The sequence below is a fragment of the Somniosus microcephalus genome, chromosome 2, assembly GCF_052327205.1.
Source record: "Somniosus microcephalus isolate GS21.2 chromosome 2, FLI_Smic_1.0, whole genome shotgun sequence".
NCBI classification, from domain to species: Eukaryota; Metazoa; Chordata; class Chondrichthyes; order Squaliformes; family Somniosidae; genus Somniosus; species Somniosus microcephalus.
In genome coordinates, this window is record NC_140988.1 from 205,931,136 (window position 1) to 205,945,228 (window position 14,093).

At 47.9% G+C, this 14,093-nt stretch overlaps 1 protein-coding gene across 1 annotated transcript in view; it reads left to right on the top strand.

Moving 5' to 3' along the window:
- Positions 1-13,868, top strand: part of LOC147123185 (death domain-containing protein 1-like) — a 115,968-nt gene extending 102,100 nt beyond the window's left edge. Inside the window, exon 14 of the mRNA XM_085965589.1 lies at positions 12,698-13,868. Coding sequence (XP_085821715.1) covers positions 12,698-12,966 — 269 coding nt within the window. The 3' untranslated portion in view covers positions 12,967-13,868. The remainder of the gene's footprint in view (positions 1-12,697) is intronic.
- The last annotated feature ends 225 nt before the right edge of the window (positions 13,869-14,093 follow it).

The window sequence follows — 14,093 nt, forward strand, 5'->3', positions numbered from 1 at the left end:
TGTAGTTTAGTCTCAAGTGGTTGTAATCCCTTATGTTAATAAACAACATCGATTGCTTCTGAGAGGGAAACTCCCTTTGATTGGCAGGTCTTTGACTGCCACTGTATTTGATCCTCCCACTTTTCCACAGACATACTCCAAGCTGCCTTTTAAGCCCCATTGTCTCTTTTGGCCATGTGTTTTTCTGACGGCCATTTTCAAACCTCTGAAATTACCAAACTCCAGAAATTTTATTAAAATGTACTGTCTTAAAGTGTGCAAATTTTTCCACAGAACTCCTTGATTTCAGTGTTGTCCACGTGCTGTCCATCTCAATGCAGCCTTTTGCGGTTCTGGGCACATTTTAAAACATTGCACATCACCCAATTCTTCGTCCACGATGTGGACCAATATTTCAGATCTTCAGGGAAAATAGGGGAATTTTGCAAACCCCTACATTCCTCCCTTTTGATACTCCCAACTTGATTAAAGTATCCACTCAAAGGAGTGAGCAAAATTTTCTGACCCCCCGACAAACAACCATCCCCTGTATTTACCTAACAGCTACCTACCACTGATCCCCGTCCCGTCTATTCCCCTCAAATTCAAGAAAAAAACGTGGTACGGTAGGCATCTTACAGATACATCACTTTACAATAAGGGGTCTCATAACCCTGCATCACTTGCTACATTATACAATGCAATCAAAATTTACAATCACTTATTACATTATAACTTATTACAAAATGTTGCAATCTTAGCTATACAATGTAATCAAAATGATCTCAAGCACGGAGAGGGTCGTACGCCTCTGCTCAACTTAGAGTCATCACAAAATGATCCCAAGCATGGAGAGGATCCTACGCCTCTGCTCAACTTGGGGCTGTAACACAAAATACAAAAAAAAAATCTTGAACAACATGCTTAAACAAACCCCGACCATCACGTGCCAATGATGAGTCACGAAATTCGAGTGGGTATTGCTCCTCCCACCCAGGCAGTAAATGTTCCTCCGCCCCCCTTTGATGGTCTTAAACTTCTAAAACATGCAGAATGGATTTACAGACCAGCCTGCTCCGCCAGCCCCGAGCCGTTCCCTTGTCCCTTTGTGGAGGCGGGGTACCCCTCATGTTTAAATTTACCTTGGCACAGACCGAGACTGGGGAGTATGGGATCGTGACTCCCAGTCCCTCCCCCTCCCATCTTCCCTCGACTGGCTGCAGAAAATGATGGGTGCCTGTGTGGTGGCTCTCCCTGGCCCCACACTCACACTTGGATCCCAGATCCGGCCACCCACTCATCCTCCCCAGCCACACTTCCACTCTAACTTTGCCCGTGGGCCCCCGGGTGAGTTCCTCCCTTCCCTGAATGCACCCACGCGACTCTTGGGTCTCCCCCTCCCCTTTACAATCTTTCCCGGGTCATCACCACCCACTCCTGGGGAACGCGTCCCTATCTGACAAGGCACCTGCGCTTCCCCACCATGACTCCTCAACAGCGAGGTCTCCCGCAAGTGAACTTTGGTCAGGATAGTGCTGGGTTGGGGCCATGCCCCACCAAGCTGGGGCAATCTCTTCTGCATAGGAGGAGTAGGCAAGTTCCTCTGGACCCTGTCCGGTTTCTCCCGAAGGTCGTTGCGGGGTTTCCCTCTGGATTTGTCCAGTGGCGAGGTGATCCCCAACATTTTGTATCCATATCTTCATTCAATGCCCAGCTCAGGCTGGGCGAACAGGGCTGCTTCTTTGTCCAATCTCCTGCAAAAGCTTAAAAGGACATGCAGCCAGGTCTCTGACTGACCTGCTGCCTTAGGTGGAGGCGTGGTCGGGTCCCTCAACCTCGGACCAAAAATACAAACATTTGGCACACTTGTAAACTTAAACTTTAACTTAAACTACAATAGTTAATTCTAAACTTACAATTTATACCTTAAAGCAAGCTATATACACACATAGCTATAATACAAATGCCGCCCGTCTCCAGATGGCCAGGCTAATCTCTGGCACTGTCGCAGATTATTGCTGGCTACAGCGAAGCTGGACTGCCTCCTGCCTCTGGTCCCTCGCAGCTTATTGCTGCTGGTTGGGGACATCTGCCCTTTGGCGCTTCTCCCCGGTTTGGGAGATTGCTCTTTGTGGTAGGTACCCTGGTGACCACCTCTTCTTGGGCTTGTGGGCCCACTGAGACCATCTGAGGGGCGTCTCTGTGGGGGAAACGTTGGCTGACGGACCCTGAGCCTGGGTCACAGCTCTAGCTGGCTGGTAACCTTCTCCCCCTGGTGCCAACAGCCTGGACTGTATAAGATACCTGGCAGCCTGCCGGTACTCTGGGTCTGTCTCCTTTTCCCTGCCCACTCCTGTGCTGGGGGCAGGTATTCCCTCACCACCCGCTGCTGGTGGCTGGAAATCTTCCTCCCCATGTGCAAAACCTGTTCCCAGCTCCCCTGCAAGAGGAATTGCTCTCCCTGCCTCCCCAGGGTCCCACATCATGGGAGGGGACCACCCTAGAAGCGGGCTGGGAAGCTGGTCCCTTTAAACAGGCGACTGCGCCTGCGCGAATCTCCTCCCCTGAGTCCCTCGGCAGAGGCTGTGAAGCCTCTGTATTCAAGCAGGCGAGTGCGCCTGCGCAAACCTCCTGATAAAGAGCCACTGTGGTCCTGCCGGCAACTGCGCCTGTGCAAACCTCATCCTTGGAGTCCCGCGGCAGAGGCTGTGAAGCCTCTGGCTTCAAACAGGCGATTGCGCCTGCGCGGGAAAACTTAGAAAGAGCCGCTGGGGTCCCGCAGGCAACTGCGCCTGCGCGGACAATCTTTTCAAAGGGCCAGGGAACTGCTACACTCTCACAGGCAACCGCGCCTGCACGTTTGATTCATTTGAAAAGGATAGGAAGAACCGTTGGGTCTTCCAAGCAGGCTATTGCACCTGCGCGTATATGTTGGGAAGCGGGGACCTTTAAATGGCCGACTATGCCTGTGCGCTTGGCCTCACAGTGAGCAAGAGCCGCTCGGGGTTTCGAGTCCGTGACTGCGCCTGCGAGAACCCGGTGAGAAACCACTCCACTCAGGCGTGCGGCTGCGCCTGTGCGAACCTCCTGTTGGCAAAACTCTCCCCTCAGGCATGCAACTGCGCCTGTGCAGGAAAACTGAGGAAGAGCCGCTTGGGGTATGGGCTGGGGAACCGCGCTTGCGCATAGCTGATATTGGGAATCCTCTCCCCTCAGGCGCACGACTGCGCCTGCGCGAACCTGGTCCTGAGAAACCTCTCCCCTCAGGCGCGCGACTGCGCCTGCGTGAACCTCCTGTTCAGAAGGCTGGGGAATTCCTGCCTCCAGACCAGCGACTGCGCATGCGCAGGCAGTCTCCAAGCGATCTTCTGTGAATGGATGGGCAGCAGCCTGCTGATTTCTAATCCCAGGCTGCTGTTTCTCTGTTTCTGAGCCAACTAACTTTTCTAAATTTAAACTTTGGTTCGAATTTAAGCTTTGGCCAAATTTTAGGTCCCACTGGGGCGGGGAAGTGTCCCAATTTGTGGACTGGACAACTTTTCCCTGGAAACAAGCCACAGTGCCTGTCTTTACAGGCTGTGAACTTGAACTTGTTTGCTTAAATTTATACAATTTTCCTGATTTTCCCTGTGTCCCCTCCCTGCCTGTAATCACTGCCACTGGCCCGGACTCATATGGGTCCCAGAAAGTGCCTGCATGTGCACCCTCATTGACCAGCCTATCGGCCAGTCATTGTGGGGAGGCAGAGGTGGGCGAGGGGGCTGCAGCACCATTGATGGCTGCCACCTGTCCCTGGTTGGTCAGGAGAGACCGCATTGCCTCCAGTAGCGACTCGACTGAGGCGGGGGAAATTCCTGTCTCTACCCTCTGAGTTGGGACTGTGGGGGTCCTGGCTTTATCGTCTCTCCCAGGCTTTTTACAATCGCTGCACCAGTGGCCATCCAATCCCTGCACCAGTGGCCATCCTCCCCGCACCTGTAACAAGTGACCTTGTTCTGGGAGGGACGGCTCCCCTCCTGGCACCACTCTTTCTGATATCGAGCCCCAGGTTTAACCCCATGGACTTTACCCTTTTGCTAGGGGGTCTCACTATTTCTCCCATTTCTGTATGCTACCATGAGCTGCCGGATTACAGTCTCTTCGGTTGCTAGGGGGTCTCGGGAGTCAAACCAGGTATCAGCTTTTACCTTTATCTGGGGCAGGCAATTGGACACCAGGCAACGAAGCCATTGGGTCTGCTGCTGCTGGTTCAGTTGTGGCACAGCCTGTCTGCAAATGCCTGTGGGGTGTCCCCTTCTTTCTGCAGGGTTTTCCCTACGCAATCGAACGGATTGCCGTCGTTCGCACCCATGGCTTCCACTATTTCCTCCTTCAGGTCCTCAAAACCCTTCTGCCCTCTCTTAGCCTCATCTGAAAGGGTCTGATAGAGCTTGCTATCCACAGAGAAAAGCAACATTCTGCCTTTCTCATCATCATCACAGCTGTTAACACCGGCTGCCTGGTCTACTTGTTGGAAGTGCATTGAGGGGTCTCCCTTTTCAGAGAGCATGAGAATATGTTTCACCATACATCTGAGCTGTTGGGTATCATAGGGTACCAGATAGGTATTCTGAACAGCCCCTGGGTTATTATCGTTCACGGGCAGACCGTAACTCCGTTGTTGGAGTGGGTACACTGGTCCTGGTCCCCGCCTGCCTAGCGGGACCTGCTGGCGTTCTCCTACCACCCTATTGTCCACCCCTCCTTGCTGCCAGAGCTCCTCAAAACCCGGAGCTGTGGGCTGCTGTCTTGGGATCTCTAATTCGCTAGCCAGCATTTCCCTGGGTGTTGCCTGTGAGGCGGTTTGATTTGGGCTGCTGGTCAAATCCGGCTGACCTGCCTTCGGGCCAATCATGCAAATCATCCCCTTTGTTCCCTTTAAAGCCATGTTAAGGCTTTCTATCTCTGCCCTACAGGGGCCATGATCTGCTTCACTAAACCTTTGGTTGCAGGCCAGCTTATAAGCTGCCTTTACTTCCCTAACCCTTACCTCCTGCTCTGTAACCTCTGAGATGAGGCAGACATTTTATTCCCGCAGTCTCATCTCGCTATCTCTAGCCTCAGTAACTTCCTGCACAAGGCGCTCTATCTCTGCCTGGCATTTTTCAAGCTGGGACTCTCGATTCTTGGCCTCTTTAACCTGGACACCTATACTGTAATAGGCCAGCTTACACACTGCCACTACCTTCCGCAGGACTGCCCACAGAATAAAAGCAAGAAAAGCAAGAGCTGATGCTTCCTCCAGATCCAGACCACCTATCATATCAAGAACTGCTTCCAGTCCTGCCGCGGTTGGCAATTAGCAGGGGGCATCTCTTAACTGGTTTACGGTAATTTGCCTGGTCAGGCAGCTTTGCCTGCACTCTGACCAATTCCAACCTTTTACCTGGTTTACGGTAATTCACCTGGTCAGGCAGCCTTTTGCTGCTACACTGTAAACCAATTTAAGCAGCGGTTTCGAATCGCTACCCCACCTTCCAGTTCTGACTGAAGGACTTATTATTAATGATATATTAAAACGGACAACTGGTCTGGGTGTGAGAAAGTCAAACTTTATTTAAACTAAAGAAACTATAATCAAATTTTAAACTATACCACACGAACACAGTAATTAAAGTAATATTGCTTAAATGGGGGAAGGCAGATGGCATAAATGAGGGATTAATGGCTACAATGTTGATTAAACAATCTTAGCAATTTCCCCTAAATTACCACCCCTAAATCCTTACTAGGTTGCTGTTGTATATGTACCTTTAAGGGAATAACTGGTCTTAGGCTGCAGTACCGGTAGTGACCACCCCTGCGCGGGAGGCGCCATTTTAAATTGCCCAAGATGCCGAAAAGTGGCAGTATCACTGCTTTCGACAACGAGGTAGAAGACTGGACCACGTATGTGGAAAGAATTGAAGTGTACTGCAAGGCAAATGAGGTGGCTGATGGAAAGAGGGCGTCGGTATTATTAAATCTGATGGGTGCGAGTATGTACGGCCTATTGCGGAATTTAATTACCCCAGCTAAACCAATGGAGAAAAGTTTTGAGGAGATGGTTCATATCTTACAGGAACATCTAAGCCCTACACCACTGCTGATAGCAGAAAGATTCAAGTTCCATAAAAGAAACCAGCACAAAGATGAGAGCAATGCTGACTATCTTACGGAACTACGCAAGTTATTGAAGCACTGCCAGTTCAGAGCAGGACTGGCAGACACCTTACGGGATAAGTTTGTCTGCGGGCTCCAGAGTGAAGGAACCCAGAAACGACTACTTTCAAAAAAGGACCTGACGCTAGAACAGGCTTTCAGCATGGCAGTATCCTACAAAGCAGCAGCATGGGGAGTTGCGGAAATACAACAGAAACCACAAGAGTACAGCGCTAACGAAATGGCGTATGGAGCCGAAAAGTGCTATCGCTGCGGCAGAACAACCCATGAGCAGGAGGACTGCTGGTTTAAAGACAAAATATGCAGGCAATGTGGGAAAATGGGACATATAGCAAGAGTCTGCAGGTCGGGAAAGAAGACCAACACGACAAGAACTACTAAGTACAAGTACAGGAAAGTAAAGAAACTGACAGATAGTAGTTCAGAAGATCAGGAGAGTGATAAGGACTCAGGGAGCAGGCGACTAAGTTGTTTAAAGTTACACAACGTGATCGCAAAAGAAGATCACCGAACCATTTGGGTCACCCTCATGATAGCAGGGTCCCCAGTGAAGATGGAATTGGACACAGGATCAGCCCTAACTGCCATGAATCGACGAGACTATGAGCGGCTATTTTCACACATACCCTTAAAGGACACGTCCATTGTATTGAAGACATACACGGGGCAAAAGGTGTACCCCAGAGGAAAAATAAGGGTGCCAGTTGAATATAACGGAAAGGAAACACAGAAACTATACATGTATGTACTACGAGATGGAGGACCACCATTATTGGGACGTGAATGGATCCGAAGACTACAATTGGATTGGCATTCCATTCTGGCACTAACTGTGACTGACAAAAAAGATGATGACGTCGCACCTGGACGTCTGTCACAAATTCTATCTGACGCAGAAGAGGTGTTCCAACAAGGACTTGGGACTCTAAAAGGAGTAAAGACAACCATAAAGATCGAGGATAACGCAACCCCAAAATTTTTCAAAGCCAGACCGGTGCCATACGCGATACGCCCAGCTGTGGAAGCTGAACTGGAGAGTCTGGAGCGTTCGGGGGTGCTGGCTAAGGTGGACTGGAGCGAGTGGGCCACACCCATCGTTCCTGTAATGAAGAAAGCATTGAGCAGCACGCCTGGGGAGCCAAGGAAGGTTCGCATCTGTGGGGACTTCAAGGTGACTGTGAACCCAGTCCTGCACACAGTACAGTATCCGCTTCCGCGGATAGAAGATATTTTCGCCTCGCTATCTGGAGGGAAACGTTTTACAAAGATTGACCTGGCTCAAGCGTATCTACAAATGGAGGTGGAATAAGTATCTAGGAAATACCTCACGATAAACACTCACAAAGGCCTTTACCAGTACAATCGACTGGTATTTGGGGTAGCATCGGCCCCGGCTCTGTGGCATAGGGCAATGGAACAAGTCCTGCAAGGGATCCCGGGGACCCAGTGTTGTTTGGACGACATCCTGGTTACGGGCGAAAATGACAATGAACACCTTGCCAACCTGGAACAGGTGCTCACGAGATTGCAGGAATATGGGCTACGAGCCAACCGTCCCAAATGCGAGTTCTTCAAGAGACAAATCTCGTATTGTGGCCACATGATTGATGAGGAAGGGTTGCATAAGTCGCCGGACAAGATTGAGGCTGTAGTCAAGGCTCCAGCACCAGAAAATGTGTCGCAACTGAGGTCGTTCCTCGGGTTGGTGAAACACTACCATAAGTTCTTGCCGAATTTATCTACTATTCTGCACCCACTGAATGCCCTCCTTCAAACTGGTGTAACATGGAAATGGAGTGATGAGTGTAAGCGTGCCTTTCAGGAATGTAAATGCCAAATCACTTCAAAAGAAGTATTGGCCCACTACAACCCAACACTACCGATTTGGTTGGCATGTGATGCGTCACCTTACGGAATTGGAGTGGTGCTGTCACACAAATTCCGTGACGGTTCAGAGAGGCCAATAGCCTTTGCGTCGCGCTCGCTAACCTCAGCCGAGCGTAACTACGCCCAGATTGACAGGGAGGCCCTCAGCCTGGTGTGGGGGGTGAAGAAGTTCAATCACTATCTGCACGGGCAAAAATTCACCCTGCTGACTGATCATCAACCCCTGGTCTCAATTTTTAACCCAAAGAAGGGCGTTCCGGTGATGACGGAGCAACGGCTGCAAAGATGGTCACTTTTTGTAGGGGCACATCAGTATGACATAGAGTACAAAGGTACGAAACAACATGGAAATGCTGATGGGCTGTCACGCCTACCGATGCCTACGGTGGAGGAAGCACCTGCAGTGGACCCTGTGGAGATATTCCATGCAACCATAGTCGAATGTTTGCCTGTTACAAACGCAAGTATTGAGAAGGAAACCCGAAATGACCTGACACTCTCTCGGGTCTATGATTTGACAGTGAAGGGATGGCCAACATATGGCGACTCACTGTTGCCAGCATTCTCGCCAAGGAGGGAACAGCTGTCAGTGTGCCGGGGAACCTTGATGTGTGGATCCCAAGTGGTAATTCCACCCAAGTTGAGAGATAGAATACTCAATGAGCTTCACGAGGGTCATCTGGGAGGGGTAAAAATGAAGAGCCTAGCCAGGGCGTTTGTGTGGTGGCCGGGAATCGATAAAGAAATCGAGAATATGACCAAGAGATGCACAAGATGCCAGAAGGTCCAAAACGCTCCACCACAGGCCCCGCTACATCCATGGGAGTGGCCCTCATCTCCATGGCAACGGGTACACATTGATTTTGCTGGTCCATTTATGGACTCAATGTTTCTAATTGCTGTAGACGCCCATTCGAAATGGTCAGAGGTCATTAAAATGTCCTCCACCACCACGGAGAAAACTATTGCAGTCCTGAGAACCATCTTCGCCAGGAATGGGTTGCCAGAACAGATCTCTTCCGACAATGGCCCACAGTTTGTGTCTGAGGATTTCCGGAGGTTCCTGAAGAATAATGGGGTGAAACATTACACATCTGCCCCATATCATCCAGCCACAAATGGATTGGCTGAGAGGTTTGTTCAGACCTTTAAAAAAGGCCATAAAGGCAATGTATAATGACGACTGCAACAGAAGGTGGATAACTTCCTGTTTGCTTACCGGAATGCAACACATGCAGTAACCAACCAAACTCCAGCCGTACTGTTTTTTAACAGGAGACTAAGATGTCGCTTGGATTTGCTCAAACCAAACATAAGACGAGATGTTGAGGATAAGCAGTTCCAGCACATAAATGAGAAGCCAACCAGGAGCTTCAAGATAGGGCAACCAGTCTTGGCCCGCGACTACCGAATAGAAAAATGGCAGCCAGGCACGATATGCACACAGCAGGGACCACTAATGTACACAGTGGACGTTGGAGAGAGCATCGTGAGACGCCATGCTGACCAGATTCTAGAGTCACAGGAAGAAGCCAAACCTGTACCACAAGCATGTGCACCTGGTAATGAGCCTGAAGTACAGATTGCGTCTACTTCAGAAGCAGGGGTATTGGAAGCTGACGAACCAACCAATGACAATGAGCCAGAATTGACTCCACCACCAGAACAGGATACTTGAGAAAGGCGCTATCCAGTCCGGATCAGGAAGCCTCCTCAAAGACTGAACTTATAAATGACTATTTCAGTTGATGTATATATTACTGAGAAAATTGTAATTGTAATTAGTTATTATTTAGTTGTTAAATGAATGTTATGTACTGTTTATCTAAAAGGGGAGGAATTGTTATGTATGTACCTTTAAGGGAATAACTGGTCTTAGACTGCAGTACCGGCAGTGACCACCCCTGTATAAAAGGCCCTAGCAGGCTTCTGTAGTTTCAATTTCAAGCTGCCTCTTGTTCAATAAAGTACCTGTTAAACTGTTCTCCTGAAGTCCGTGTATGATTGAGGCACGGACTTTACAGTTGCCTTGCTGAGGAGTCAGAAAACCTGCTCACCTGGGGTCCAAGGAAGTAAGAGAGAGATAGCTTCTCAGGAGCTATCTTTTATATCCTGCCAACTCCTGTTTGGCGCTGAAAAGGTCTGTGTGCAAAATTCATGCCCAAAAGCCCCAATATACAAGAGAAGGACTGTGATTGGCTGATTCAAAGTGGTTGGAGTGGTTTAATGTGTCTGCACTCTGGGGCCGAAGTGTACCCACCCACATCCGGTGTTCACCTGGGCTAAAATAAAAGGGAATCCAACTGCCCTATTGTTCAGAATTGGGTGATTCAAAACCCAGTCATTCCTAAACTGTTGCATATAAAAAGTCCTTTCCACAGTTCAATGTACCTCATTTTGTGTGTAGGGGGTTTGAATGGGTTAAAACTACTGTGTAAACAGAAGCTGATTGTTCTGCAGTTTAGTCTCAAGTGGTTGTAATCCCTTATGTCAATAAACAACATCGATTGCTTCTGAGAGGGAAACTCCCTTTGATTGGCAGGTCTTTGACTGCCACTGTATTTGATCCTCCAACTTTTCCACAGACATACTCCAAGCTGCCTTTTAAGCCCCATTGTCTCTGTTGGCCATGTCTTTTTCTGACGGCCATTTTCAAACCTCTTTGAAATTAACCAACTCCAGGAATATTTCCGATCTTCAGGGAAAATAGGGGAATTTTGCGAACTCCTACACATCCTGGAGTCACGTCTGCAGCCGCAGAAATGCCTGTCTGCTCCCCTAACTATTGAATCCCCTATCACTATTGCTCTCCCTCTCCTCTTCCCCACCCTGTGCAGCTGAGCCTTCCATGGTGCTGTGGACTTGGCTCTGGCCCAGAGGAACTATCTCCCTCACCAGTACTCAGCACCAAATAATGGTTGGTGAGCAAGATGGGCTCAGGCACTACCTGCCTGGTCCTCCTCTTCTGTCTGACGGTCACCCATTCCCTCTCTGCCTGCACATTCTTAAGCTGCAGGGTGACCACCTCCCAAAATGTGCTAGCCACATAGCTCTCTGCCTCGCAGATGCACAGCAGTGACTGCAGCCGCCGCTCAAGCTCCATAACCCAGTGCTCGAGCTGCTGTAGCTGATGACACTTCCCGCACATGTGGTCGTCCAGACCACGGGAGGTGTCCAGGACTTCCCACATGGCAAAGGATGTGCATTCCATGGGTGTGAGCTGCCCTGCCATAGCTCTAATTAACAGACTATTTACTAACCTAGCTGAAATAAACTTAAAACTTTATAAGAAAGCCAAGTATAAACACTTACCAGATACTCACCAATCAGCTCCCTCCCCTTGTGCTGACGTCACTTTTGACTTCTGACGTCAGTCTTTGAAAATTCTGCTGGTGCTGAATTGGTATCACCGCCACCGCCTCGCTGCTCCTCCCAGGTCCGCTCTGCCGCTGCTGCTGCTGCTGTGGGGCCTACCTGCGCCTCAGGCTCTCTTTATACTGCCACTGCTGCCTCACTGCTCCTCCCAGGTCCACACTGCCACCATCTCTGCTGCTGAATCACGCTGGGCGGGCTTAAAAAGCCCTATCAATGTAAATTCATTTTCCAGAGCGGGATGGAGCCAGCAGAGGGGCTGCAACCCGCCACCAACATCGCCCGCCCCAGACCCGCCGAGGTAAGGAAAATCATAGCCAGTGGATTTGGTGCTTGCAGATCATTGAATCAACCCATTCCATGCAATCCATAAACCAACAGGATTAACATTTGGGGTCATTTTGGGGGTAGTGGTTTTGATTGAAAATTGTATCTGCAGTGAAGATGTGAGTTGGGTCCCTGAAAGTGTAGGATCAGTGACTCTTAGTTGGACAGTTCTGTGATCAGGAGCTTCTGATTGTGGATTTATACTTTGCTGCCTGCAGTCAACTAACCAGTGAGAAGCAAGCAGAAAGACAAGGGTAGATCAATGGCTCTGCAGCAGCCAAGTTTCAAGGATCAATTTTATGTTGATGGTAAGTGAAGGAGAAGTATCTTTGTCATTTTGAGAATAGTAAAGTTTGTAATTAGTAGAAATGCACTGTTTCTATTCACTACTGTTCATTTACCTTTCAAGGTTAAATACATTTTTGCTTATAGCCCAAGGCTTGGTCTGATAGAAAGTATATTTTTTTGCTTTTTGTGTCAGCTGTGGCTCAGTTGGTAGCACACTTGCCTTTGGGTCAGAAGGTTGTGGGTTCAAGTCCCACTCCAGAGACTTGAGCACATAAATCTAGGCTGACACTCCAGGCAGTGCTGAGGGAGTGCTGCACTGTTAGGGATGTTGTCTTTTGGATGAGATATTGAACTGAGGCCCCATCTGCTCTCTGAGAATGCAAAAGATCCCAAGGCACTATTTCAAAGAAGAGTAGGGGAATTACCCCCAGTGTCCTGGCCAATATTCATCCCTCAACCAACATAACAAAAAACAGATTATTTGATCAAGCCAGGATGGCACTTGCATTATGGTGAAGTATGAATGTAATTAAAGTGGATGCAATGATATCAATATTCTAGAAGGTACAAAAAATTTAGGATACAGCTGGAACCTGCATAATTATCCTGATTTTTAATGGTGTCTGATCTCTTGAACTTACAGAAACAACGTCTGAGAATATGCTTTACTGGGTGGCTTCAGAACTTTCTGAGGAAGATGCCACATTGCTTGTGACATCCCTTCGAATTCGACGCAGTGCCATTCAACTGGTCAGGCTGACCAATCCTGATGATTTAACTGATCAGATTTTCAAACTTCTCAACATGTGGAAAAAGAATCTGCCATTATCCGCAGATAAAATACAGATTCTTTCCCGACATTTGAAAAGATGCGGAAGAGAAGATTTAGCAGCGGAATTATGGTCAAAATAGGAGTCTGGATGAGAAAACAGCAGGGAGGCCCAATGAAACTTTTATAAAGGTAAATTTTCTGCTTGCACACTCCCAATATGGAGCCTTGGCTGCATATCAGTAAATGTTGTGCATACAGCCCATGATTTCCTATCCAGTAAAATGAATGGATGGAAAAACAGGGTCAGCACGAGTGTGACTTCCTGACATGAGTTCCTGGTGGGTGAGGCTTTATGCTGAGAGTGCACAGTCAGAAAACATATCCTGATCTTCAAATAAAATTAGTGATGCCTTGCCTGAGTTCGCATCCTTGGCATTAAGCAAACAATATATTCGGTAAGTGGTGACACAAAGATGGTTTGTAACAAAGCTTTTGGTGAACTCAAGAGAACAGGGCAAGTTTCCAAAGGAAGTATATGTAAACCAAACTAAATTGTTTATTGTTCTAGAATTATTTCTTTTATGTTTCTTCCACAGCAGATCATATGTAGTTCTGAGTGTAGCTGTGCATGACAACTCCAAGGTGTCAGTTAGGAATGTGTTAACCAGCATTTGGATTGAATTACTATAAATTGTAGTACATGTGCTTTGGTGAACTAACATGCAGACTCTGCCGATAGTTTGATTTTCAGAAAGTACTTAATATTTGTCACCTCATTCTATAACAAAGATACATATCTGTATAAAGACAAACCAAAGATTAGTGTTGCGATTACCTTATTTATACATGATGCAGTGACCAGTAAATTGTGTTGGTTCTGCCACATATGATTAAGTTTCCATAATCCTCATCGCATGACATGTATTTTCTGCTAATATATTAGGCTGTGTCATTCCATATTTATTTACAAATACAGTTCTGCTTCTTTCTCTATATTAAAGTTGTTTTTAATTATTTTATTAGGTTTGCATCTTAATTAATTTGTGATATGGGCTTTGAACAAACTGCTGGTCATGGAAATGATGAAATGAAGATTATAAATGATGGCATTTAGTAACAAAGAGGTAGACACAGAAAGAAGGGGAGACCCAGGAATATAAGCACTCTAAATAGTCCCAACAATATTTAATGAGAATGTATTAAAGGGTCCAGAACCATCAAGTGTGAACTATACTTAAAAAGCATATCAACTGGCATGTTACACTAA